The following is a 27,446-nucleotide window of genomic DNA, read 5'->3' as shown; positions in this document are numbered from 1 at the left end:
AGTCTGCATTTTTTCATCTAATTTTTGACCAAATTCAACCAATTCTGTGAGCTTCTTGATTATCTGTTTTGAACTGTGCATCTGATAGGCTGGCTATCTCTTCACTGCCTAGTTGTATTTTTTCTGGAACTTTGATCTGTTCTTTCATTTGGGCCATTTTTTTTGTCTTGGTGCGCCTGTTACTTAAAGGGGCGGAGCCTTAGGTGTTCACCAGGTCGGGGTAACACTGGTCACTGTGCTGTGACGCTGTACGTGGGGGAAGGTCCGAGAGGGAGCAATGGCGCTTCCTCTGCTCTCTGCCTGTTTTCGGTCACTCCCTCCGCTACCCACCACCAAATTGGGGTCTTCTGGTGCTGCTTCCCAGGTGGGTGTGCTTGTGCATGCTCTAGGCCCCTGTGGGTCTCTCCAACGAACTCTCCTGTGAGGCTGGGAGTTTCTCCTGCTGCCGCCTCAACCCCCACAGGTGTTTTCAATCAGAGGTTTGAGGCTTTATTTCCCCGCCTGGAGCCCTGGATTGCGAGGTCTGTCACCTGGTCCACCAGCTGCTGCCTCTCCAGCCAGCTGCAGCTTTGCCCGCCCTGCTCCACAATCCGCCACCTCGCTGGGTCCACCAGCCGCCTCCTTGCCCTGAGTCCTTTCCGCCCCGGCTGCCCGTCTCCGTCCCTCCTACTGGTCTGGATGAATGTTTCTTCTTTATCTCCTTGGTTGTCGGACTTCCATACAGTTCGCTTTTCTGTCAGTTCTGGCTGTTTCTTGTTTTTAAATTGTTGTCCTTCTTTTGGTTGTGCGAGGAGGCACAGTGTGTCTACCTATGCCCCCATCTTGGCCGGAAGTCAGAATTTCATGCCTTTTAATTAGCCATATGATAATTCCATATTTAGCTTTTTGAGACACCTCCAAACTGTTTTCCACAGTGGCTGCACCATTTTGCATTCTCACCAGCAATAAATAATGGTTGCAATTTCCCTCATCCTCACCAATACTTGTTATTTCCCATTTTCTTTGATAATAACCATCCTGGAGGGTGTGAAGTTAACCCTTCTTTATATGAATTGACTTCTAATTGCAACTTTGCTCATTACTCTGATTCTCCACAGCAAAGAAACAGAAATTTCTTCCTCCCAGTTCCTTGGTCCTGTCTCTCATTTTCCTAATGTCCTGGAGCAGCAAAGACAGACTCCCCTTGGAAAGTGGAGGGGAGAGTTATTGAGAGGGCAGGGGAGGGACCACTCCCACATGGACCATCTTATTCCCTCCCATTCTCATCGTCCTGTGTACGTCTGCTTTTCCACCAGGCTGTGAGCTTCTTGAATGCAGGACCCTGTCCCTGCCACCTGCAGACCCCTGTATTCAGCAGCCCAGGGCCGGGCATAGAGAAAGTGCTCAGTGAGTGAATGAGTGAATGGGTGTGTGTGCACATGTGTATAATCTATCGGCTGCATCCCAAAGCCAAGTGGCAATTTGGAAATGGACCACCGTGTTATCTCCTTTACCTCCTTACTCCTTGCCTCGGTGTGTGACGAACAACACCGGGGAAAATAGGATATCCCGGGAGTAAAGCACCTGGACCATTGAGTCAGAGAAACTTCCAGCTGTGACAACATCTAGATCCAGCACTTGAGAGCTGAACTTTGGGGTAACGTCTACCATCAGCACCCAGCCCTGTCACTTCCGCTCTGGAAGCCAAGCAGTGTGAAGGTAGCCCACGGTGACCGCTTTGGGCCTTGTCCTGTGGCTGCCACAGCTAGGAAACCTTCCTCTCACGAGCTGCAAAGAGAATTACCCCTCTATGCCAGCGGCAGCCAGGTCTTACAATGTGTTCCGAGCACTTTCAGTTCCATTCATTCTAACAAAGACGGGCTTTGGGCACCTACCAGATGCCAGGTGCTCGGTGCTGGGGCCACAGAGACGAGGCCCGCCCTGCTTTTGCCTTCTTGGAGCTCACAGACCGGAGGAGACAGAGGAAAGTTCAGCTGCAGTGCAGAGTGAAAAGTGCCATGATGGAGGAAACCCCCAGGGGGCTGAGGCAGCCAAGAGAGGACAGACCCCACTCAGCCTGGGCGCAGGCAGGGAAGGCTGTCTGGAAGAGGTCATCCTGACCCAATAATCCCTGTGAGGTAGGCAGAGCAAGATTTGCTACCCTCATTGTGTAACGGAGCCCGCTGAAACAGTGACAGCCCAGGGAGGCTACACTGTCCTCTAGGTGGAGAATAGGCTCAGATCCCATGTGTGAGGAGGTGAGCAGGAGCTTAAATCTCACTGTTGTCTGGTAGGTACAGGGCCAAGGTGGGGGGCTGATGTGAGCAGCTTTCCTTGGTGGCCTCCAGAAATACATATTATAGGTCACTTATCATCTTTCTCTGTTGTATTTTCCTAGTAGCATAGACATTTCTAAGGGAAATCCCCCCGTTTCTCAGATGGGGAAAACACTTATGAATGGGTACTCGATACCAAGAAGTTAAACATAGAGTTCCTGTACGACCCCACAGTTACACTTCTAGGTATGTACCCAAGAGAAATGAAAACATGTCCACACAAAAATCTGTACGTGGATGTTCCTAGCAGCATTATCCAAACGTCTATCAGCCGATGAATGGCTATTTAAAACGAGGTATATTGGCCAGAAAAAGGAACGAAGTCCTGATACCTGCCCCAACATAGATGGACCTTGAAATCATCATGCTGGGTGAAAGAAGCCAGTAACCCGGGATCACATACTGCACGACTCCATTTGTAGGAGCTGTCTAGAATGAGAGTAGGCCGATCTATGGAGACAGAGAGCAGATTAGTGGCTGCCTGGGGCTGGGGGCGTGGTGCGAGGATTGAGGTGATGGCTGAGGGGTTTGGACTTTCTTTTTGGAGTGACAAAAATGTTCCAAGGGTGATGATCACAGAGTCCTGTGAATATGGTGAATGCCATTGAACTGTATGCTTTCAATGAGTGAGTTGGATGATATGGGAATTAAATCTCCACAGCGCTGTGGAAATAAAAAGGGTACCAAATGCCGGAGAGGGGGGGGCACAGCCTATATTTGCCACCCACCTCCCTCAATTCCGTCCTCAGATTCCATGCCTTCTTGCCAGGGTTGCGGGCTTCCCCTCCTGGTCCAGATTCTCAGTTTGTAAGCTGACGAAGGGGGTGAGGTCTCCCACCGACTCTGGAGCCCCATCCCACTTAAAACTTCACCTTGTGGAATATTAGGGCCTGAGCATTCTGAGACTGAGACTGTGCTTTCTGAGGTGGAGAGGGTGAACAATGGAGGGCGTGTTTGAGGGGTGTGGTGGGGGGTTCCCCCAGATGGGTCATCCACCCCTGGGGCAGGAATGCTTAGGGAACCCTCATGGGAGAGAGGAAGGGAGGAGAGAGGAGCTCCAAGGGAAGAGAGAGGGACTTGGTCACAATGCTGACTTCTTCGTGGGAAGTGAGAGTCTAGGCCCTTGGGATGCTGGAGCTGCCACGTGGGGCACGGGGTCCCCTGGGAGCAGAGGTCTTGTTTGCATTGTGGGGGTGCAAGCCTAACTGCAGGAAGGACAGCAGGGCAGACAGGGCTGGGAGGAAAGGAGGAGGGAGGCGGATTTTGGTCAGCAGCTGTGAGGGGCTCCTCCCCTGTGGCCCTGTAAAACGTGCGAGCTGCCAGAACACCTCATGTGTCCCCGAGGCCTGGCACTGCTTAGCACGGGCACGTGTCTGTTAAACAATTGTTGATCGCACGGGCGTGAGCTCATTTTGGGGTGAGATAAGCAGTCTTCGGAGTCACACGAGCATGGATTTGCATCCAGTTCCTCTGCAGGCCAGCCATGGGGTATCGGACGAGACAGTGGGCTACTCTGAGCCTCGGCTTCCTTATCTTTAAAACAGGGCCAGACCCACTGACCTCACAGAGTGGTTAGGAGAATACCATTTGCAAACGTGACCAGCAAATAGAAGGTTCCCCCATGGATGTTGGCTGGCCTGTAGTGATTTCAAGTGGACGAATCCCCATCAAGAGCTTCCAGGTCACACGCCCTCACTGAGAGGTAGGATTTACCTCTAGAAACTGTGAAAAGGGGTCCATGATGTGTCCATGGAAATGGTGCTAATGTTGCCTCAAGAGAATTCAGAGGCTAAAGAGAGGGCTAAGGTGGTTGGAAGCTTGGAAAAGCAGTGGGAGCTTGAAGGATGAGGTGGGGGGTGGTGTTGGAGAGACAGAGGTGGGGGCAGGCTCAGAGGCTGGGGGGCTATGGCGTTAGGACTGCAGGAGTCTGCGCAGATAAAAGCAGAATGTTTGTGTAGGGGCTGGCGGTATGGCAGAGAGTGAATTTAGGTGGGAGAGGCAGGAGAGAGACATGCAGAAAGGCTTTAGAAAGGAATGTGTCCAGGGCAGAGTGGGGGTGCTTTGGTGAACTACATATTGCCATCGGAGACCTTAGAGTCCCCCATATACAGACGTGCCCAGCTCCTGTTCCTTAGCCCCCAGAAGAACTTGGAGTTTACATCTATGATGCATGCTAGTATATTAAGAGCTCAGAAGTCCCGTGGGACAGATTTTTTCAAAGTGTAGTCATGGGGTCTGGCCCTGCCATTCAACCAGCTGTGGGACCTTGGACGTGACACTGCACCCACCTTGAGCCTCAGTGTTCACGTGTGTCATGGTGAGGACTGACTGGGTGGAATCTCTGAGGCACCTGGCACAGGCCCTGCCTCCTGGCAGGTGCCCTTACTGTTAGCTCACACCAGAATCTTTTTTTTAAATTTATTTTTAAAAAGATTTTATTTATTTATTTTTAGAGAGAGGGGACGGGAGGGAGAAAGAAAGGAAGAGAAACATCAATGTGTGGTTGCCTCTCGCGTGCCCCCTACTGGGGACCTGGGCCACAACCCAGGCATGTGCCCTGACTGGGAATTGAACTGGTGACCTGTAGGTTCGCAGGCCAGCACTCAATCCACTGAGCCACACCAGCCAGGGCATTGAGCCAGGTTGTCTGGATTTTGCTGACTCAGGTGAGGCTTGGAGCTGGCTCTAAGTCACTGGTTCAAGGTCACCCAGCTAGAGAGTGATACACCAAGGTGGGCATCACAACCCAGTTTCTGAGCCTGAGCTCTGAAATAGTAGTGGAAGTTGTGGAAGTCTCTCTCAGACCTCCTGAGGGTCTTCAAGCCCCCAGGGTGCTCTGTCAAGCTATGCTTGGCAGGATACCCTTGGCTCAGGTACTACTCTGGACTCCAGGTTTACATCAGAGCCGTGAGTGCTGACCCACAACCTCTCAGCTGGCTTGGCACTGTACCACAGCCTCTCTCTCCCTGCCTCTTGTCTCCTCCCTGCCTCTCTCCAACACAGTCCCCAGTTAGGCACAGAATCTCCCTGTCCCTGAGGTGGGGATGATGCCCAGGGAGTGGGGGGTATCCTTCCAGAGTGGGTACTCACAGCCAGCCCTCGAGCCGGCACCAAGAGCACTTTCGTTCCAGGTCGTGTTTCCAGATGCCGCAGGGATGGACAGTGGGAAGGAGCCCTCATCAGCCCCCGAAATGCCAGAGAAGAGGCCTGGACACAGAGAAGCATCAGAAGAGGGGCCTCTGGAGCTCAGGACCCCAGAGCAGAGTCATCTGGTAGACCCAGGGTGAGCGGGGGGCCTTCCCAGAGAGCGGATCCAGGAGAGAACCTCCTGTGACCCACCTAGAGCCTGGGGAGAGAGGAGGGAGTACTTCCGACCAAGGTGGACCCTCCCAGTCACAGCACCTGCACTTCTCACTCATCACACAAAGCGCACCACACCATTATTTGTGTCGGCCTCTGTCTGAGCCCTCACTGGACCACAGGCTTCTGCTGTGTCTTGTTAAGCCTCAAATTCCTTATGCCTGGGGCTGTGCCCGGTGCATAGTAGATGCTCAATAAATACATATTCGGTGAACTAATAGAAGAATGAACAAAAGACAGGCTGAGAGACATGGAAACATACTTTTACATGGAATTATTGTTATTATTTTCTAAGTATTTCCTATACATAGGTATAGATGTATATTAAACTTCTCCGCAGTGAGAATGTATTCTTTCTAAAATGAGAAAATCAAGCAAGAGCCGGAGAAAGGCAAGGTAAAGGATTTGGGAAACAGGGATAGTCAAGCCTGGTTAGCTTATTGTTTAAGTGTAATTACAACCAGAAACCTCTACACAATCTCTTCTACATGAAAAGTTGGGGGACGCAGTCAAAGCCAGGTTCAAGTCCCCCGAGACAGGTACTGCATACCGCGCTGCTGGAAATGAAAACCACGCCAACACACCTGCTTAAACAGCTTGACATTTGTTCAAACTGACTCAAAACTGTCTTTCCGTTCGTCCATTTCTAGAAATGTGCCCAAAGGAAATCATTGGAGATTCAGGCAAAGTTTTATGCGGAAACATCTTCATTGTAACATTATTTTACACACTAAAAATCGGAGCCTGTGTGCCCAAAATGCCCATGATAGAGGAACAGTTTAGTAAATTATAATTATCTATAATATACAGGGCTTTATGCAGTCATTAAAAAACATGCTTATGAAAGATTCTTGCCTTGGGAGTGTTAATATGATGTTAATATGATGGGGAAAATGTTAAATGAGAAAAAGGCTGCAAAATTGTAGATGCAATACAGTCTCAACCATGTAAAATTACGCAATTACTTGAAGAGGGTCATTAAATGACCCTCGTTACAAATATGTATGTATATCCATAGGAGGAAGCCTGGAGGAACTACCAGGGTATTGAAGGGACACACATCAACACAGACTCACGGATTCAAACCCTGAGCTGTCGGCTTCAGCTTTCTGACCCCCAGGCTCGGGTCTCTCGGCCTCTCTGAACTCCAGTTCTCTCTGATTTTTCTTAAAAATAATAAATAAGAAGAATATTAAATCCTAACTCCCCTAAACATTGACATCAAAGTGCTTATGATTTGGGGAATTTGCGTCAGTCCTTCATTCATTCTCCCAGGCATCACGTATGCACCTGTGGTGTACCTAGCTCAGCACTGGTGCCCCGGTAACTACGGAGATGTATGAGAATATAAAACCATGCCCCAGTCCAGGACCTGAGGGTCCCTTTGTCTGTTCTCCCAGGAAGAAGCTGTCATCTTGGGTCCCCCAGGAAGAGCCCAAGGAACTGCAAGTAGGCCAGGATCAGACCAAGCCAGGAAGTGAGTGGGGGGTGCTGCCTTCCAGGGTCCCTGCGGCACCGGAAGAGCTTCAGCAGCAGGGTTCAGCGAAGGAGACGGAGGACCTGCAGGGGAGACAGCAGAACCCAGGGACAGTGGAGTGTCTGGCCCCCAAGAGGTGCCAGGTAATGTCCGTGACAATTGGGCGGGAAGGCACAGCGTGACAGACCCACAGGGAGATTAAGGACCCCCGCTGCCCTTCTGGTACATTGTGTCTGCTCCTCTCTGTGCCTGGAGATGTCACGTGCACAGTCTGTATGGATTACCGTAGGTTACTGACGTAATTCTGGATGGTCTCGATTGCCCACAGCAAGCCTTTGACTTGCCTCCAGAGTGGCCCCGTGGTACGTCCATGGGTGCTGGGGGCAGGGAGCAGGTGCGGGGGCCGGAGGTCTGCATACAATTAAAACTGGGACGTGCTAGGTTTAACAAAGCTCAAACTGGTTGCTTTACGCCAGGATGTCCTAGAAGCTGTGTCTTAGCCCTGTGGGACTTGCAAGTGATGGTTATAGTATGGCGCCTTTTCCAAACTTATTCAAAAATACCTTTCTACATATTTTCAAGATTTTGTGTTTTTAAACAGCTTCAGTGAAGTGTAATGACATACACTTGCATATACTTCAGGCGTACAGCTTGGGGTGTTGGACATATGTATATATCCCCACAAAACCATCACCACAATCAAGGAAATAACCAAATCCGTCACCCCTGAAAGTTTCCTCGTGCTGCTGTGGCATTCCCCGCCACCACCCCAGCCTAGCTTTTCCAGGTAACCACTGATCTGCATTCTGTCGCTATGGATTTGTTTGTATTTCCTAGAATTGTACACAAATGGAAACATTCAGCGTTCATTCCTTTTGTCTGGCTCCTTTCACTCAGTGCTCAGCGGGATTATTTGGAGATTTGTCTGTGCCGTTGTGTGGGTCAACACTTTTTGTTGCTGAGTAACATTCTATTGTATGGATGTATCACAATTTTTCACCCCCGCACCTGTGGATGGACATTTGGTTTGCTCCCGCTTTTAGGCAATTGCAAATACAGCTCTCATGTCCTCATGGCCATGTGCTCTCATTTCTCTTAGGCAAATAAATGCTTAGGAGTGGAATGATCATATGGTATGTGCATGTCTAACTTATTAAGAAACTGCCAAACTCTATTCCAAAGCAGTTGTACCATTCTACATCCCCATCAGCAATGTATGAGCATTCCAGTTGCCCCAGGCCCTCCCCACCAAGTCGGTATGGTTCGTCTCTAATTCGAAGCGTTCTAGCAGGCGTATTGTGGAACCTTATTGTGGTCTTCGTTTGTATTTCCCTGGTGACTAATGATGATGAGCATCCTTTTGTGTGTTTATAGGCCATTTGTATATCTGCTTCAGAGAAATGGCTATTGAAATACTTTGCCCATTATTTTATTATTTTTATTTTAAATGACATTTTATTGATTATGCTATTACACTTGTCCTGATTTTTTCCTCTTTGCTCACCTCTACCCAGGGGAGAGCAAAGAGGAAAAAATCCCCCTACCCTCGTTCATGTCCACATGTCATGCAAGTAAGGTCTTTGGCTACTACCTTTCCTATACTGTAATTTACATCCCCATGGCTATTCTGTAACTACCTATTTGTACTTCTGAATCCCCTCACCTCTTTACCCATTTCTTCTTGTTGTTTTGATCGGTTGTTTTTTGCTCCTTATGTTCCAAATCATTGATTTGATTCTCGGTGTCATCCACTCTACTGTTGTTTTTCTGTAAACTATACTTTAATTCAAGTAGTGAACCCTTCATTTCTGACTGGATCTTTTTTATGCTGCTGAGGTCCTCACAAGGTTCCTTGAGCATCCTTATAACCAGTGTTTTGAACTCTGCATCTGATAGATTGCTTAGCTCCATTTCCTTTAGCTTTCTTTCTGGAGTTTAGTTCTGTTCTTTCATTTGGGCCGTGTTTCTTTGTCTCCTCATTTCAGCAGCCTCCCTGTGTTTGTTTCTGTGTATCAGGTAGAGCTGCTTTGACCCGTGTCTTGGGAGTGTAGCCTAATGTAGTAGGTGTCAGGGTGGTCAGTGATGAGGGCTGAAAGAATTCACAAAGAGAAGAAAGTGCAGAGTGTGAAGGTTTTACTTTCCTGAGGGAGGGAGAGGGCTGGTGTGGAGGTAGGCACTAGCCGCACCAGCCGGGAGGGGCTAGGGCTTTGGGCTTCTATTGGGCGAGGGGGCGGTTGTAGAGCAGGATGTTTCAGTTAGGCTGTAACTTGTTTCAATGTTATCTTTGGCAGGGTCTGAGTCTCAGGTTGCTGTGGTCTGGTATGTCCTATTTCGTGAGTTCCTGGAGCTCTGCACCTTCAGGGCGCTTCCAGGAATTTTCTAGTCCTGAGGATAAAGGCCCATAAAACAATTAGGGTCACTCATGCTTTATGGGGTCCAGCCAGCTTTGGGAAAGAGGGCCTGAGAAAGTGACTTTTGTCCTAGTAGTAGGTGTCCTGTGGGGTTCAGTAGCACAGCCTCCCCTATCACCCAAGCTGGGTATTCGAGGTGCACCCTTTGTGTGGGTTGAGTACACCCTTCTGTTGTAGTTGAACCTTGGTTGCTGTCAGCAGGTCAATGGGAGGGATTTGCCCAGGCCAGTCAGCTGCAAGGACTGGCTGTGACCACTGACCACCAATCTCCGCCCTCCGTGGAGGATCAGTTGGGCAGGGGCAGGGCGGTGGTGCCCCTACATGGTCTGTAGCTGTCCACTGGGTGCTCTGGCCCTGGGGTTTCCAGGGTGGTGCAGGCCAAGATCAGCCCCACCTGTGTTTTGCCCGAGGCACCTTGTCTGAGCCTTAAAGCTCTCTGAGATGGCTGCTACTCTTGGAGATTCCCAGGTGAAGCCAAGCTGTGAATCTAATCTGGCTGCTGCTAGGGCTCACTGAAGACAGCTGCTGCTTGTTTGGTAGGATTTAGGAGCCAAGACCAGACATTCTTACAGAAAAGCCTCTTGGGTGGGCCTGTAAATTGAATGGGGCAGAGCCTCTGGGGATCTCCAAGGTGGGTCAAACAGTGTTAGCCAGGTTGATGGAGTCTCAGATATGGCACCAGCTTGTCAGCTCTCTGGGAGGGGGGGGGGGGGCCGGTTAGCAAAGGTTCGCCTTGATGCCAGACACTCCAGTTTCTCCCTGCATACCACTGGTGCCTTCCAAGCCGCTACTCTGGTGCCGGAGCTCAGAGAGAGTGAGTCTGAGTAGGTGAGTCCATGCATGCGTTCCTTCACAAGAACTGCGTGGGGCTCCAGAAATTTCATCCACCGACTCAATTCCTGCCGCTTTTTGCAGCCAGAAGTTGTGGGGACTTATCTTCCTGGTTCTGGAACCCTGGGCTGGGGGGCCTAGTGTGGGTCTAGGATTCCTTGCTCCCAAGATATGCCTCCCAAATTTATATCCACGTGGTTGTGGGACCAGCCCGTTCCACATCTGCACCCCTCTTACCAGCCTGGAATGATACGGTTTCTTTAATCCTGTAGTTGTCAGACCTCCACTCAGCTTGATTCCATAGTTGTCAGACTTCCATTCAGCTCGATTTCTGACTGTTCTGAGTGACGGCTGGTCTATATCTTAGTGTAATTCTGATGTGGTCACGCGAAGAGGCAAGCTATGTCTATCTACGCAGCCACCTTGACTGGAAGGCCTCTCTGCTGAATTCTCACCCGTCGAAAATCAGTTGACCACATCATTGTGAAACTATTTCTGGACTCTCTATTTTGTTCCATTCTTATATTTATCCATCCTTATACCAACCCACACTGTCTTTCATAATATGTATAAAAGGCATTTATTTGAGCAAAAAGGAGCTAGCTGCAGCCCAGGAGACACAGATTCAGGTAGCAACCTCAATTGTGTTCCCAACACCATGCTGTCTTAATTATAATAGCTTTACACTAAGTCTTGAAGTCAGTTGGTGTAAAAATCTCCCTTTTAGGGTGCTCCATGAGGGATTCTTATCCTTTGAAATACCCTTGGGGAACCCCATTTGCAGAGGATCCCCTCACTTGCTCTAGGCTCCCCTTCTGCCTCTACACAGAAGCAGGGATCATGACTTTGGGTCGGCCACGCATGCCGTCTTTGGGTCTCAACTTCCTGCTCCCTCAAAGCGGGGCATCCGACTTGTGCAGCCTTCTAGGCCTGCTAGGTGTGCAGATGCTACTTGCAGCATCAGGGCAGACTAAGCCTGTGGTAACTGGTCTCCAGATGAGTGTTGAGGTTCACCTGGGAGCCAGGATGGGGCTCCCCATTTTGGTGTCCTTGTCCTCAGCAGCAGCTGGAGTGTCAGCCCATCCCAGGTCACCAGGCAGCAAATGGGATGGATACAGTGCAGCCAACAGAGCTTTCTTGCACCTTGGACAGCTGTGGAGAGCAACTGGAAGACAAGCCCCCCGAGGAGGCGGGCACCCCGCACATTAGGCCACAGGGGCCCCTGCCACAGCCTGGCCCACGAGGAGATGAAGACAGTTCCCAGGAGGCAACGCCCCTCATGGCCTCAACAACTCCGGAGGAAAAGACTGTTAACTCCTTCCTGCCATCCATGCCAGGACCTAACACACCCAAAAACTGGTAAGCCGTCCTCTGGTGCCACCCCCTTCCCACTCCCTGACCCCAGCAAGAATACGCTTCTGCTAGGTTACAGATGAGGTGAATTCTTGTCCTGACGGCTTCTGACCTGATGTAGGACCTTGGGCAAGTCAAGTCTCTCTGGGTTTGAATTTCCCGATCCATACAAGAGCTCTAATACCAGAATTCTTTGTGCTGCGGGCCATGTCCCCACGTGGGGATGTGAAGGAGCGAGCAGTCCCTCTGAGAGTCAAAGGCCAGGGTGCTGAGGCCAGGGTGGGGGGCCTGAGTGTCCAGGGGGCTGAAAGGAGGTGGGTGCAAGGGGCAAGCCCTGAGCTGAGCCCCTCCCCCATGGAGGGTTTCTCCCTTGTTTAGGGTCAAGGCTGTAGAGACCAAGCCAACACCGGGGCCTGCTCCTCCACCAGTAAGTAGAGCCAGAGTGGGGATGGGGACAAGTGAGGGCATCAGGAGGAAGAAGGGAGCAGAGGCAGAAATGGGACAGTATTTGGAGTCAAACTGGGGAAGGGGTGTGTTCCTGTGTTTTTGTGTGAGTATACATGCCTGTGCATGCATGCACATGTCTGTTGACGTATATGTATGTGTGTGCGCGCACACACCTTTTGGGTGAGGGTCAACGATGCTCTTACACTCTTGAGCCCTTGGGTTCATCCCAGGTCGTATAGTGGCTTTTTCCACATCAGCATAGATTTCTTTCCACCCATTTGCTCTGGATCACAGGATAGAACCCAAAGCTTCCCTGAACACCTGGGAGGCTCCCAACCCCCTTCCGGCCTGTGCCCCACCAACCTCCACCAGCTCTGCCACTTCCTAGTACTTTGACGTGACTGGGCAGCCTGTGACTGCACAGTCGTCACCTGCCCCTGCCTCTTTCTGCTGTATTCACTGGCCACCTCCAACCCTGGCTACAGCCAGCCACCCACTTACCCTCTGCCCACGTATGAACAGTTGAACGTGCTTGGAGAAAAATCCTGTCTTGTCGATGGATTTCACTCTCAAGCAATAACCACTCGTGTCAGAAGCTCCTGGCAATCCTCCGCTGTTGCCTGGCCATGCCACTCTCCCTCGGCTCCAGGATGCCATTTCACAACACTACCCTCCATGCCATGTGTCTGGGCTGTTGAGCCGGCCTCACGTGTCTTTGAAAGGCGAGAAGCTTCTCATCGACCTCATCTCCCCACCCCCAACTTCACCACCCCTGCCTTCACCTGGTTACAACGGAGGCCATGAAAATGGGTCCCTGCCCCCATCATCTGCTAGTCCCCCACTTACTCATTAGATCCCAGCCTCTATTCCCTCTCTCCCTTATGATCAGTCTCTCCATCTCTACAGGATCAGTCCCATCAGCATCCAAACATGGGTTAGTATCTACAATATTAGACACCAAATACAAACACCTCCCTTGGCCCACACCCGCCTCCAGTCACTGACTGTGAGTATGAGTTGTATGGGTGGATGGAAGACGAGTCTGAAGGTCAGAGGGAGCCACTGCAGGCTCAGGAGTAGCAGGGCACTGGCAGAAGAGGAGCTACCTGAGGTCAGTTCAGCAGCATGTGCAAGACATGTGATGCCAGGTAGGAGGGGCTCAGGGAGGGAAGAGGGAGGAGCCAGTGTCCAAGTGTCAAAAGGTGTCAAGGAAAGATGTTGGGGCCCTGGCATCATTCTTCACTGGAGCTGAGCGACTTCAAGGAGCCAAGCTCGGTGCTGGGTCCTGGAATAATCGAGGAGGTTCTGAGACAGACCCCTACCCGCCTGGGGCTCAGAATCTGGATCTGAGTGGGGGCCACAGGCCCTGGACTTTGGCAGCCCTGAGGGCCTTGGGAGAGGTGACGACAGACTGGGCTCATGGCTGCCACCTGGGGTCCCTACCTGGGCCCTGCCCCACCACCATGGAGTAGGAGTTCCAGAACTGCTTGTGATATTTGTCTGAAGCCTGACAGAAACTGAGCATTTGCCCTTAATTCAGGAAAACAGTCAAAGGAGTCCAGCGGGGGAGAAGTAGAGCCTCCCTCTGGGCTGCAGGATGCTCAACCGTCATTAGTCTGCACTAAGTGCTTCATTCACGTGAGCTGGCTCCTCAGATGTCACCAAGAAAAAGGACACAATCAGAGTCACTGGTTAACACAAATTTATTGAAGACAATGCGCCAGTCCTGACATTGGGGACTTAATGTTGAATGGAGCTTAAGATCTAGTTGGGGGAGATCGTTAACACGTGAACCAATAACTAGTGTCTCTGTAGACAGCAGTAATGCCAGTCAAACTGGACAAGGGGAGGGACTCGCAGGGAGACAATAGATTCTCTGACGGAGCACTCTGAAGTCCAGAGGCAACATTTAAGTCTCAAATGACAGAAAGAACCAAGCCGTGTACAGATGTGGGAGAACATTCTGTGTAGAGCCAGCGGCAGTGCCAAGGCCCTGATGGACATGAGTTTGTCAAGACCAAGTCCAGCAAGAAGGCCAGAGTAGGGGAAGGAAGCCAGGGTGGTGGTGTGGCTCAGTGGATTGGGTGCTGTGAACGAAGGGGTTACCTGTTCAATTCCCAGTCAGGGCACAGGCCTGGGTTGCGGGTCAGGTCCCAGCAGGGCGTGTGGGAGAGGCAACCACACATTCATGCTTCTCTCCCTCTCTTCCTCCCTCCCTTCCTCTCTCTCTCAAAATAAATAAATAAATAAAATCTTTTTTTTTTTTTTAAAGGAAGCCAAGTGGGAGAGAATGGGAAATGAAGTTAGAGGTGTGGTGGGGGCAGGCCACCCAGGGCCTTTAAGTCCAGGGTGAAGGTTTGGAGTGAATTCTAATTCTACACTAAGCCATTGGGGAGTTTGAGGCAAGAGAACGAGAGGAACTGATGTAATCTGGAAACTGATGTAGCAGTGGGGTGGATAATGAACTTGGGTGGGGGCCAAGGTTGGACGCGGTGACAGCACCCTGGACAGGAGACGATGGTATGACTTGACTGGGGGGCAGCAGCAGGGGTGGGGGATGTGGCAGCATGACTCACTGGTGGGAAGGGTGGTGGGAAAGGAGGACGGGCAGAAATCAAAAAGGCCTCCGGGTCTGGGGCCTGAGCAGCTGGTGGTGCCCTCGACCGAGGTGGTGGCGCTGGGAAAGGAGCACATGGGAGGAACCTGAAGTTCTGCTTTGGTCCTGTTCTAGACTCCAGGGAGAAATGTCAAGGAGAACATCTGGAGCTAGGCAGGACAAAGGAGTCAGGATTGGAGGTGCAAATGTCAGAACAATGGAGATAACCTCTAGGAGAGTGTGAACTCCGCAGAGGAAGGAGCCCGAGGACAAATCCCTGGCGCGCCACCTACAGCATTTAGAAATGGAAGAACGAGGAAGAGCAGAGGAGGCCAGGGAGGAGTAGCCAGTGAGAGTGAAAGTCTAGAGAAGAAAGCGTTTGCAGAAGGACAGATGGTCATCTGTGGCCATCACTGCTGAGGGGTGGATGCTCAGGAGTGCAGAGACCTGACCATGGCCTTGAGAGCAGCTCTGGGGAGTGGTGGGCAGAAACTGATTGGAGGTGGAGGACAGCCAGGTCTTTCAAGGAATAAAAAGAAAGAGCAGAGAACTGGGATAGCAGCTGGAGGGGTTTGTAGCATCGGGAGAGTTTTATCTTTTAAAGGAGGATGATAATATGGATGCTTGCATACTCGTGGGAGCAGTCTGGTGGGGAAGCAGAGCTGATGTTTGAGGAAGAGAGAGTGTATGTGTGACAGAGCTGCATCTTTGAGAGAAAAGGCTGGGCTAGAGCCTGCAGGGCATGGCCTGGTTGGGGACAGCTGAGACCCCTGTGATGGGAGGGGCAGATGCAGGGGGTGGATGGGTTGCTGAACCAACAAGGGGGAATTTACTGAGTGCCTACGTACTCAAGAGTGCTGGGTAGACAAGGATAAAAGCGGACGAGGTCCCTGCCCTCAAGAAGCTTACCTCTGGCCAGACCACCACAGGCCTTGCTGATTGCAGCAAAGGGAATGAACGAATGGTGGGACCACAGCTCAGAGAGCCGGGAGGTGGCAGAGCCCAGGTCAAGCGCAAGGGAGCCCCTGGGGTGGGAGCCTGGTGGGGTACCTGCAAGATTTGAGAGCATCCCCCAGGGCCCCAGAGAGGAAGGGGCAGTGTGAGGGTGCCCTGGAGAGTAGGGGCACAAAGAGACTTTGTGGGACAGTCAGGCTGGCTGAAGGCCTCCCCAATTCTCTCCCCCTGTCCTGTCCCCAGGAGGTGAGGGCCATTGGAGAGAGAAAGGAGCAGGACGGTGCCCAGAAGCAGCCTCAGGAGCCCACAGCAGCCACAGGTGCCCAGGACCATGGGAGCAGCTGCCAGAGCTTCATGAAGTGCTTGCTGGAGGTGGAAGAGGAGGAGGCCACTCATCGAAGGGCCACCAAGGCTCGAGCCCTGCCAAACCGGAAGTCCCCCAGGACCCTGACCCCTGTGTCCAGCTCAGCCTCAAGCCTGCCTCTAACATTGCCTCAGACCCCGGCCTCGGCCCCCACTGCGCCCCCTTCCTGGGCCCGGCAGCCAGCCCCTGGGCCAGTCCCTGCCCCTGTGGGAGCCCCTGTCCCAGCCTCTGTACCTGTCCCAGTCCTGCCAGCGCCCGCCCCGGAGGCGGGCTGGAGAAAGGCAGCACTCTTGCACCAGAGCGGCGAGAGGAACCCGAGCCACGCCAAGGCACGGTAGGAGCCACCCCAAAAAGGGTGTCCAGGTCCAGAGCCTGTGTCCCCTTGTCCCTGGCCTCTCTCTCCCAGACTCTTGTTCCTGTCACTGCCCCTATTTCCTCTTGTGTGTCCCCCTCTCTGTTTCTCCTCACTTCTGTGTCCTCTCCACCAGCTCTCTGTCCGTGCACCTTGGTCTCCTGACCCCTTTTCTCTTTCTGTTGCCCCTCAACAGCCTCTCTTCTTGTCTCCCTTGCCTCTGTCTCTTTCCTCCCCTGGGTCACTCAGCCTCTCACGACCTCTCCAAGCCTCCCCCAGGGCCCTGCCCATGACCTCCTCTGTGCCGGCTTCCCCCTTGCCCTCTCCTTCCTTGCCTTGAGTGGTAGCCTTGGGCAGGGGCAGGCGGCTGGATGTGGCCCCCTAGCCCTGCTCTGTCCTCTGCAGGCAGGAGCTGGAGGAAGGCTGCCCCCTGCAGCTGTCTCAGAACTGGGAGGAGCTGGCTGAGGAGCACCTCACCCTGAAGCAGGAGGAAGGTGAGGGCAGGCCTGTCCTGGGAAGGCTCTCACAGGGGCAGGCAGAACCCTCAGGCCTTTGGGGTTCTTAGACCTGGGGTGAGGGTGGGTTCAGATCATACTGCTGTCCTGTGCCCCCTCCCCCCCAGCCCTGTGAGTGGACCCAGTGGGTTATCTGGCTAGGGGACAGTGCAGGGTAGGAGGGTGGGGGGCCAGGCCAGGCCTTATGCTGGGTCCTCTCATTTGGGGTCCAGTATGCTTCCCAGGTCCACGGCCACCTCACTGAGCAATCAAAGCAAGCCTGCCAAGGTTTTGGAGGTGTTTTGGCCTCTCTCCACCCGAGCCCACTCTACTGGTCCTCTTTAGAAGCAGCCTGGGTGAGAGGCAGGGCCCATGTCCCACACCATCCTGCCCCCACCTGAAAATGTAAAAGTTCTGAACACCCACCCTGGGCAAGGTGCTGTGCTCTTTGCTCTCCATCACTCCTGGGGCTGGGCCCTGGGACTCCACCTACCCGATAGCTGCTTCGCATGGGCCCCAGAGGTCGCCTACTCAGCCCTCTGTGCACACTGCCAGCCTGGCCACACCTCGCCCTGGCCCTGGAAGAGCGGGTGTGCACCCTCCTCTGCCCTTCACTCCTCCCTAGAACCTGGGACCCTCTTGGCCACAGTGGCCCCTTCTTCTGCCTGTCCTGAATGCAGGCTCTGGCTCCTTATGACCGCATCCTTGACGTTCACAGGCTTACAGAGTCTGTTACGTGCCAGGCAGCGATTAACACAGCTGCTTGCAGATGGTGCACTGCTATGTCCATCTTCCAGATGAGAAAGTCGAGGCTCAGAGAAGGGCAGGGCCTCACCATGGCAACTGGATCAGTTTACTCAGGCCGCCCTAACAAAGTACCACAAACTGGGTGGCTTAAAATTTATTTCCTCTCCGTTCTGGAGGCTAGAAGCCTATGGTCAAGGTGTTGGCAGGTTTGGTTCCTCCTGTGGCCTCTCTCCTTGGCTAGCAGATGGCCGCCTTCCCCCCGTGTCCTCACACAGTCGGCCTGCCCTGTGTGTAAGCACATCCCTGGTGTGTCTGTGCATCCAAATTTCCTCATCTTACAAGGACACCGATTAGATCGGATTAAGGGCCACCCTTGTGGCCTCACTTTAACTTAATTACCTCTAAAGACCCTCTCTTCAAACACAGTCACATTCTAATGTACCGGGAGTTAAGGCTTCAACATAGGAATTTCGGGGGGACACAGTTCTGCCCATGACCGCAACCCCGAGCCAGTCTTCTCACCAGGTCTGTGGATGCTAACCCGCATTTTGCTGTGGGCTGAGAAACCAGGAGCTACCCAGGCCGTGACCAGGACACGGCTTTTGTACCCACCAGCACTACCGCAGGGCTTTCTTGGCACCCTCCGGGTCCTCTGCTCCGGTCCTAGAAGCCGTGTTCACGCAGACAAGGGACCACAGAGCACCAAAGCCAAGGGTGCAGACTGAGAGTCAGAAAGCCCTGTCTTGTGGGTGACCTAACTTCTGAGCCTCAGTTTCCCCAGCTTTACAAAAGAAACAAGCACCCTGCTCTTACAAGACTGTTTGTGAACGCTGAATGAGAAGGTGGCTATAAAGAGCTTAGCGCAGGGCCTGGCACGGAGAGGGTGCTCCTGGTGCAGAGTGAAGGTTGCTAAGTAGCTTAGCTTTTGCCGCACCAGCTGAGCCCTCGGTCTGACTTTGTGTAGAGAGTGGAGTAAGGCGAGGGGACCACATCCTCCACTTTCACTCTTTCGGTTCCTTTGTCCCTCCACCCAGCCCTGCTAGGAGAGGACACTGGGCAAGAGGGTGGCTGGAGGGTATGAGATGAATGGTAGAAACGAGAAATGTCCCCACGTCCCATAACCCCACCGCCTGCCCCAGCCTTCCACAGTTACTTTGAGATCTTCAGTGGCCACGGTGAGGTGGATGCACGCAGCCTGGAGAGCGTCCTGCTCCTCGTGGGCATCTCCCTGACGCCGGCCCAGGTGGAGGAGGCCCTGACAAGCGCCGATGTTGACGGTGAGTGGGGGAGGCTCCACGGCAACGCGAGGCCCATAGAGTTGCACGGGGCTCTGAGTGTAAAGGGCCCTGCCCTTGGTTTAATGCTCTGCTGTCGCAGTCTAGAAATTCTTTTTAAAATATTTTATTTATTTTTAGAGAGGGGAAGGCAGGGGGAAAAGAGAGAAACTTCGATCAGGTACCTCTCACACACCCCAACCTAGGACCTGGCCCACAACCCAGATACATGCCCTGACCAGGAATCGAACCGGTGACCTTTCAGTTTACAGGACAACACCCAACCCACTAAGCTAGGAGAGAAGAGAGAAAAGGGGGCATTCCTGGTGGAAGGAATAACCTAGGCGCGGGGAAGAGGGTGCAGGGCATGGGCAGCAGCGGGGCTGTGGAGAGCCTGGGACCCTGACCGCTGCTCCCCCCTCCCTGCACAAGTGTGAGTCTTCACACACAAGCCAGGAATTGACCCCAGCTCTGCCCCCACGCAACCCTAGCAACAAGCTTCTTTTCTCTAGCTTCAGGCCTCATCTGTGACATGGGGATAAGAGTATTGATCCCCTCCAAGAGGGTGGTTTGAAAGATTAGAGATTATTCATTCATTTGTCAGGTAGTTCAGAGAACAGTGGCTAAGACCTACCTGTCTTAAGCCTGGAGGACACAGCGCAGAACAAAACAGGCCCAGTTCCTGCCTCCCCAGAACCTCCGTGATATTCCAGCTCTTCTGAGTGTGTGGTTGAAGTTCAGGGATTTCATGAGAGTGTTTGATGGGGGATCTGACCTGGGCTGCTCTGACTTATCTGAGGAAGGGATGGTCCAGGGGAAGCATTAATTAAGTGAAGGAGTTGGAGGGTGATGGAGAAAATTCTAGGAAGAGGAAGCAGCATGTGCAAAGGCCCCAAACAGGGAAGAACATGGTCCCTGGTGGAAAAGTGGGTCAATGCTGGAGGAACTTGGCAACAGGTGAGGCGGAGACAGGTAACAGGCAGGTATAGCAGGGCCTTGAAGGCCAAACTGGGAGCCTTGTGTGTATGTATATATTCTCACGCAGTCACTAGCACACGGTAATAATAACAAGTTACTATGTAGTGAGCACACATTCTATGCACGGCTGTGTTCTAAGTACTGTGCCTCATTTTATCTCCCATGAGATAGGTATTCTGGCTGTCCTCACCCTATAGATGGGAAAACTAAGGCTTAGTGGTATTAAGAAAATATAAGTGGTGGACCTGGGATGTGAACTCAGACTGCTGCCTTGAAGGACTCAAGCTCTGGGAGCTTCTAACCCAGGAAATGTTAAGTTTTGCCTTCTACTTTCCTGTGGGTGCCATGCTTTCTGCATTGAATATGAGCTACTTTTATCATCAAACCCAATGAGTAAATATTGATAATCACGCCTGGGTTGCAATGCCTGAACCCACTCTGGAAGGCCCCTAGCCACCCCGTGTTCTTCTGGCTTCCACAGGAGATGGTCACGTGGGCTTCAAAGACTTCTTGGCCGTAATGACAGACACCAAACGCTTCTTCTGCTCCGTGGGTGAGCAGGGATGAACCCAGGGCCATCAAAGCCAGGGGAGGGAGCAGGTGGATGAGGGTGGGGAGCACCCAGGGCTAGCAAATGGTAATGGCAGCCACCATCCCATGTCCCCAGAACAGAACGCCTCGACGGACGCGGCTCCCCCGAATCCCCACACTCTGCTCTTTGAGATCCTGTCCCTGCTGGTGGAGATGCTGGCCTTACCTGAGGCAGCCTTGGAGGAGATCACCGAGTGAGTGGGGCTGGCTGTGGGAGGGGGAGGGTTGGGGACACAGAAACCGCACGTAGCATTTTGGCAGCTGAAGACTTTTGATGGTTAGAGGACTCTTCGCCTCAAGTGAAAGAAACCCAAACAAGACTGACTTAAGTGCCCTGGCTGGGTGGCTTGGTTGGTTGGAGCCTTGTCCCTATACCTAAAGTTTGTGAGTTCAATCCCCGGTCAGGGCATACACCTAGGTTGCAGGTTTGATCCCTGGTGGGGACCCATCTTTCTGTCTCTCTCACATTGATATTTCCCTTTCTCTCTCTCCCCTTCTCTCTAAAATCCATAAGCATATCCTCAAGTGAGGATTTAAAAGAAAAGAATGTTTCTTTCTCCTGGCACAGGGAAGGCACCTCTCATGTGGGAGTGTCTTCTCGGCTTTCAGGAAGGGGGAGGTCAGGGTGTCCTTTTGGCATCTGCTGTTTTTGAAGTGCCTTTAACTCAAAATAATCAATACACCAAAGTAGCCTATTTTGGGGTGGCATGTCCTGAACTCATTTGTTCCCCTACTCCCCAGCCCCAAAACTTCCCTAGAAGTTTCACATATTAAAAGCTTAGTTGGTGGCTGTGGAGAGAAATTCGAGCTAAGAGCTCTGTAAGAGGGGAGGAAAACATAGACTGGAACAAGCAGAAAAGAGCACATCCGAGCATTTCATTGGATCAGCCTCTTGTTAGTCCGGAGAACAGGCCAGTCCAGACTGGTGGCTCACTTGCAGAGGCGCTGGAGCAGGTGGGAGGAGGGCACTGCCCCAGAGTGAGGCCTGCATGTGGTGTGAGCAATCAAGCATTTAATGAGGGCCATTTCTTTGAGACAAAAGGGAAACAGAGGTTAAAGGTTAGTACAAATTATGAGCTCAGTTTTTGAGTCCAGAGGACAGTAGGTCGAGAAGATGTTTACACCTTGGGCTGAAAGCATCTTTAGATGGCGGGGTGCAGACAGGCAGCGGCCATCTGGTCCATTTCCTGGCTTGCAGTGTGAATGTCTTTGGTGGTGGCACCGGGTCACAGGATATTCCAGTGAACTTGAGGAATGGCCCATATAGTTGCAGGCGCAAAGGTTGTGTTTACGTGATTTGTTGTGATTTGGGGGGGACATTTGTATTAACTCATTCAGCTTTAGTTTGCAGGGCTTTGAGGAAAGAGCACTCTAGACTTTAGTGATGCCAAGTCTGGAGGGTGGGAGAAAAGTGGGAAATGCTAATTACTGACAAAATGCACAAAATGGCAGAAGTCAGTTTATTAATGGGACAAAAAACTCAAAGTCAGTGAACTTGGCACTGTTCAACAAGCCACAGAGGTGTGTTAGTTTTTGTTGAAACATGGACTAATTTTTTCTATAATCACCCCCATTTTTATCAAAGCTAATCAGAGACTAATTTGTTTGTAAAAATAAGTCTAGTCTCATTAAACTTGGCTTGACTATATAAGTGTAGCAAAAAGTGATTGATCATATAGGCTCTTTCAAAAGCATCACCCTGTACACCAAAAGGTTGGGGCTTTGAGTCAGAGACATTCCTAGGTTGCAGGTTCAGTCCCCGGTTGGGGTGCACATGGGGCCCACAACCAGTTGATGTTTCTCTCTCACACTGATGTTTCTCTCTTTCTCTCTAAAACCAATAAACATACCCTCAGGTGAGGATCTTTTTTTAAGGCAGTAGTAATCCAACAACAGGCACGGCACTGCCAGCCCTAGTTTCTGTTGTTTACGCTATAGCGATCGCATCTAAACTGGTTGTCCCAGGTGGCAGGCACGCTGCCGTTGTGGGATCTCCCTTTATTTCTGCCTCTCCCAGTGTTAGACCCCGAGTTCTGTATGTATATCTTCCTTTTCTTTTTTGGTTTATGCCCTCATTTTGGAAGAACATGTGGTCTTTAGTAGCTCCTTGAGAAAGGATGTGTGGGAGATGGAATTTTTAAGTCTGCGAAAGTGTTTATTCTACCCCAAACGTATTAAATAGGTTAACTGGGCATAGAATTCTAAGTGTCTCGGTTAAGAACTTGACCCAATGTTCAAACAAGATAGTTTATTCCTCTCTTATACTGATAACCTGGAGGAAGCAGGCAGGAAGGTCTCCCCAAGCACCCAGTTCCTTTCCACCTCATCGTTCCACCATTCCCTAGGCCAATCCTAAGCTAAGTGACCAGCCACACACCTGAAGCCAAGCCCGCAGGGCGGGGAAAAGAGGTGAAAAGCAGCAATTCCCTTTAAATCCGTGAGCGTGAGAGTTGCGCTCACATGGCTCATGTCCTCCTGGCCCCGTGCGGTGGAGTTATTTTCTTTTTTCTTAAAGATTTTATTGATTTAGTTTTACAGAGATGGGAAGGAGAGAGGGAGAGAAACATCAATGTGTGGTTGCTTCTCATGTGCCCCCTACTGGGGACCTGGCCCACAACCCAGGCATGTGCCCTGACTGGGAATCGAACCGGCGACCCTTTGGTTCACAGTCCAGCGCTCACTCCACTGAGCCACACCAGCCAAGGCCATTTTCTAGTCCATCTTTTTATGCAGTGCATTGCCATTTCAGGTTCCAGTTTTGCACAGGGGGTCTAGATCCAATCTCCATGTGAGGGCCATAGTATTCATTTTCTATTTTCTGTGTGTGAAGCCCATTAAATCCCAAAGTCCCAGGCCCCAGGGATAGGCAGAGGCCCTTGCAGAACCATTAGCTTAAGCCGTAATGGTTTCCCAACACCACTGCTTACAAAGCCCCAGGCTGGCTGGCCCTGCCATCTTGCTGCCCACATCTCCCCACTCTCTCCCACGCCTCCTTGCTGTTCCTAGAGGGCACCAAGCTCTCTGTAACCTCCTGGCCTTTTCATCTGCCCCTCCCTCTAGATCTCCATTTGGCTTGCTCCCTCCTCTCATTCTGCTCAAATGCCACCACCTCCAGGATTCAAAATAGCCCCTCCTGACTACCCCTACCCTGCTTTGGCTTTCCCTTAGAGCATCCATCACTACTGCCATAGTATCGTGTTCTACTTATTTGTTCATGTCTGGCTCTCCCACTAGAGATGTGCTTCGGGAGTTGATTTAGAAAGCAATTCCAGGGAATGGGAGTGGGGAAGGGATGTGAACAGCACAGGAGCCAACACAAGGAGGTGCTAGCGAGTCAACCACTCCCAGCACCTTCTGAGGAGACTATGACTGGGGCTCAGAACTCAGTCAGGGGAAGAAAGAGAAGCCTGTATACTTCAGCTGCTGGCTCCTTTGCCCAAAGGTGGCCCCCTACAAGGGGGTTAATTCCCCTGCACCTCAGGGTGGCACATGGGTCAGAGAAGCCCCAGGACAGGAAGCAAGGGGCTCCGGCCCGAGACAAGACCGAGTCAGGTGGTGACTGAGCAAAGTTGGTGGGAGCCCTCGCGGCCGTGGCTAGAGTGAGAGGTGGGGCCGAGGGACTGTGATAAGAGATCCTAAATGAGTATGCGCCCTGCACCACTCTTCCCCAAGTACTTAGATGGGTGGACAGCACACAGTAAACACCCATGAATATTTGTTGAACTAATGACTGTTGCGCAGTCTAGTCGAGAAAAGGCAGAGCTGTGGGTTACAACGGAGTAAGTACAGGGTATGGGGCCCGGCAATGGGAGTGGAGCTGGTCTGCAGGCGGAGCCAGAACTTTCTGGAGATCGCCCTTAAGCTGAAGTCGGGAAGACCCGCAGGAGTTAACTGCACAGCTAACTTAGGCAGCACTTGCACATCTAAGTACAATAAAAACATCAGTGACAGGGATCAAACGTAACGTTTACTAAGCTCTTTCCGTGGGCCACATGCTTTGCTGAGTGCTTGATAGAATCCTTGTTCTTTTTAAATTTTATTTATTTTTAGAGAGGAGAGGAGAGAACATCAACCTGTTGCCTCTCGCATGCCCCCAATGGGGGATCTAGCTGGCAACCCAGGCATGTGCCCTGAGTGGGAATTGAACTGGCGAACTTTTGGTTTGCAGGACGGTATTAGGCCTTGCTATTTAACCCTATAAAACGTGAACTGTTCGATTCATTTCATCCCGGGGACACCTGAAGCTCAGATAAGTCAAGTGACGTGCTGTGACAGGAATGAGAGAACCGTCTCCCCCATTTACAGAGGGAGGACTGTGACTGAGGCTCAGAGCAGAGCCTTGGCTTGCCCGTGTCACAGGAGGTTAATGGCAGCGCTGGGACTACCACCCAGGTCTCCCAACTCCTGAGTCTGTTCCTGCTCCACAGCTGGTCAAACAGAACTGAGGGAAGAGGGAGGGAGGAGGAGGGTGAATTAAACACGGCCAGGCTAAGCCGGGCGGCACTGCCTCCCCAGATATTACCAGAAGAAGCTGAAGGAAGGCATGGGTAAGGCCCAAGAGATGGAATCGGCCATAAGGCAGCTGCGGTCCCGGAAGAAGCTTCCCTACAACCCGCAGCAGGCAAACATCTTGGAAGTCCCAGAAAGAAGGGTCCTCAGGATCCTGAGCCGGCTGAAGCAGCAGAACTATGGTGAGGGCCCTGGACAAGGTGGGGACTCTGCTCTCCTGTGTATTGGCCCCTTTCCCTGGGCCCCCACAAGGCCAGAACCAAGTGCTGAGACATGGTTTCCCCCTTAGGGCTGACTGTGTGGCTGATAATCACTACCCCATCCTCAGGCCCCTGACAAAGGCCTTCAGCAGACTCCTCCCAGTGTCTTAGTGCTGACCACAGGTTAGTCCTAGGAGTCAGGGCTGAGAAGGGAGTGTGATCAGTGCTCCCGGCTCTTCATTTATTGAGCACCCACTGGAATCATTCACTGTGCTAGGTCCTTTGCAGACGCGCTAGAATTTAATCACCGTAATCCCATATTTACCTCGTTTTACAGATAACTGGGTAAATCTAAGCAACTTGCCCAAGCTCCCACGTTAGAAAAGGGAGTTTATACCCAGGTCTGACTCCAAAACCTGTGCTCTTTTCACTGGGCAAGGCAGCCTCCCCATAATAGTAGTTACTATTTATTAGACTTCCACTGTGGGCCAAATGATCGGCTAGGACCCTTCTAGAGTCTAGAGTGTGCCTACCAGCTTTGTCAGGACCCATCACAAAAGACATCTTTTTAAGCTGTTATTAGCCCTTACACTGTGCTCAGTTTTTAGCTGAGCGCTTTGCATATACTATCCCTTCAATCCTCATCATCCACTGGGAGATGGTATCACTCTCTCCAGCTTATATAGAGGCTGAGTGTGCTTTCAAGCATTCCCCTCTCCTGCCTTCTCCTCTGTCAACAGCTGCCAACCTGCAGAGCCCCTATGCCCAGGTGCCCTGTGTCCCACTCTGCCCGAGGCTGGACAAGATGGTCGGCCGGAAGCAAGGCAGCCACTACGTGCTGGACCAGTGCAACCCCATCAGCCTGGGCTCTGACATCCATAGCCTCTTATTCCAGTCAGGATCTCGAGGAAGCAGGTAGGTGCCCAGAGACCAGGGGCCCCAGCCCCGGCTCACCCACCTCCTTCCCTTCTAGGCCCTTGGCCTAACCTGAGAATCCATCCTTCTAAGAAACGATGCCCAGGACACTGTTGCTACAGAGAGGAAAAAAGAGAGGGGGAGAAAGGAAGCTTTGTTGAGGGCCGGTGCCCCAAGTAGACAGTTGAGAAGTCAGGGTACTTACGTGTGCCTTCATGTGCCCAGAACTCAGTGGCACATGCTGTCTCTCTCTCAGGCTGGCACTACCTGCCTTTCTCATCAAGCGGTTTAACACTCAAGTCCTGTGCCAAGTCTGGGTCCATGTTAGGAGTAGCGGGAAACAGACGTAGCATCTGGGTAGAGGGAAGCCTCCCTTGCAGCATTCCCCTTCCGGCTCTTTGGGGAAAAAGGAACACTGGACTTGGAACCAGGCGTCTGAGCCCAAACAGCTTCATCACTTCCCAGGGAAGGCCTCCTCTCCCCTTGGGTACATGGGGCGGCTCACTTCCTCCCACCGCTCCCTAGGGACCATAGCTCTGGGCCGGCTCGAACCCACTGACCCTGCAGAGTCCTGATGTTGGACAGATGCTGAAAGCCTGCAGATAGATATGTCATTACGCAGGGACCGCTGCTGGATTTTGCTTTTGTGGCCTGGTAAGCCAATAAACACCAAGAACCTCAGCCTTTGTGGGTGGTCCAGGGGCCCCTGCCCTCTGGGCGCTCACCTGCTTCCTTGTGATTCTGGTGCCAAGGAAGACCCCCCCCCCCCCAGGTTCTCACTCCTCCACTAAGGCTCTCAGGGCACAGGGCCCCAGCCTCCCTCAGGCTTGAGAACCCCTGAAGCAAGAGGCACCTCAAAACCCTGCCCAGGGTCAGGGCTCTAGCTAGAGGTGAGCCTGTGAGCAAATACTTAATCTTCTGTGCACTCCCAAAGGACAGAGCTGGGGTTCTCCTCAGATGAGGTTTTCCTTCTGGACTAGGAGCCCCACAAGGGCAGGAACTCTCTCCGCTCGGAGTGGTGAACATAGAAGTGCCTGGGAAAGACCCTGATCCTTAAGAGGGACAGACCCCATGGAAGGTCAGGAAGCGCCTCACTCTCGCTCTCACCAACGGAGCCCCAGGACCTGGAGGCCCCTTCCCTTGGAGCCTAAGGGTGTGGCTCCTTGTCCCTCAACACACAGACCACCCCAGGCCTATTTCTCTAACAGAGAGAGTGCCCCTCCCTGGGACTGAGCAGACAGCTCCCAGTGATTAAATAAGCAGCCGCAGCAAGAAATT

At 52.1% G+C, this 27,446-nt stretch overlaps 1 protein-coding gene across 5 annotated transcripts in view; it reads left to right on the top strand.

The window, feature by feature from the left end:
- Positions 1–27,399, top strand: part of SPATA21 (spermatogenesis associated 21) — a 29,778-nt gene extending 2,379 nt beyond the window's left edge. Inside the window, exons 2-15 of one of the 5 annotated variants that reach the window (XM_053920455.2) lie at positions 1,296–1,386; positions 3,860–4,017; positions 5,447–5,598; positions 7,076–7,295; positions 11,458–11,753; positions 12,126–12,174; positions 15,988–16,442; positions 16,866–16,954; positions 18,841–18,978; positions 20,435–20,506; positions 20,621–20,738; positions 25,060–25,235; positions 25,994–26,168; positions 26,694–27,399. In XM_053920455.2, coding sequence (XP_053776430.1) covers positions 5,471–5,598; positions 7,076–7,295; positions 11,458–11,753; positions 12,126–12,174; positions 15,988–16,442; positions 16,866–16,954; positions 18,841–18,978; positions 20,435–20,506; positions 20,621–20,738; positions 25,060–25,235; positions 25,994–26,168; positions 26,694–26,727 — 1,950 coding nt within the window. In that variant the 5' untranslated portion in view covers positions 1,296–1,386; positions 3,860–4,017; positions 5,447–5,470 and the 3' untranslated portion in view covers positions 26,728–27,399. Of the gene's footprint in view, positions 1–184; positions 365–1,295; positions 1,387–1,934; positions 2,118–3,859; positions 4,018–5,446; positions 5,599–7,075; positions 7,296–11,454; positions 11,754–12,125; positions 12,175–15,987; positions 16,443–16,865; positions 16,955–18,840; positions 18,979–20,434; positions 20,507–20,620; positions 20,739–25,059; positions 25,236–25,993; positions 26,169–26,693 lie in introns of those variants that run through there. The other 4 variants (XM_053920453.2, XM_053920454.1, XM_045190569.2 and 1 more) reach the window with 4 other exon arrangements.
- Positions 27,400–27,446: the final 47 nt, after the last annotated feature.

The sequence above is a fragment of the Desmodus rotundus genome, chromosome 3, assembly GCF_022682495.2.
Source record: "Desmodus rotundus isolate HL8 chromosome 3, HLdesRot8A.1, whole genome shotgun sequence".
Classification (NCBI taxonomy): Eukaryota; Metazoa; Chordata; class Mammalia; order Chiroptera; family Phyllostomidae; genus Desmodus; species Desmodus rotundus.
This window is presented reverse-complemented; position numbering and strand designations above follow the sequence as displayed.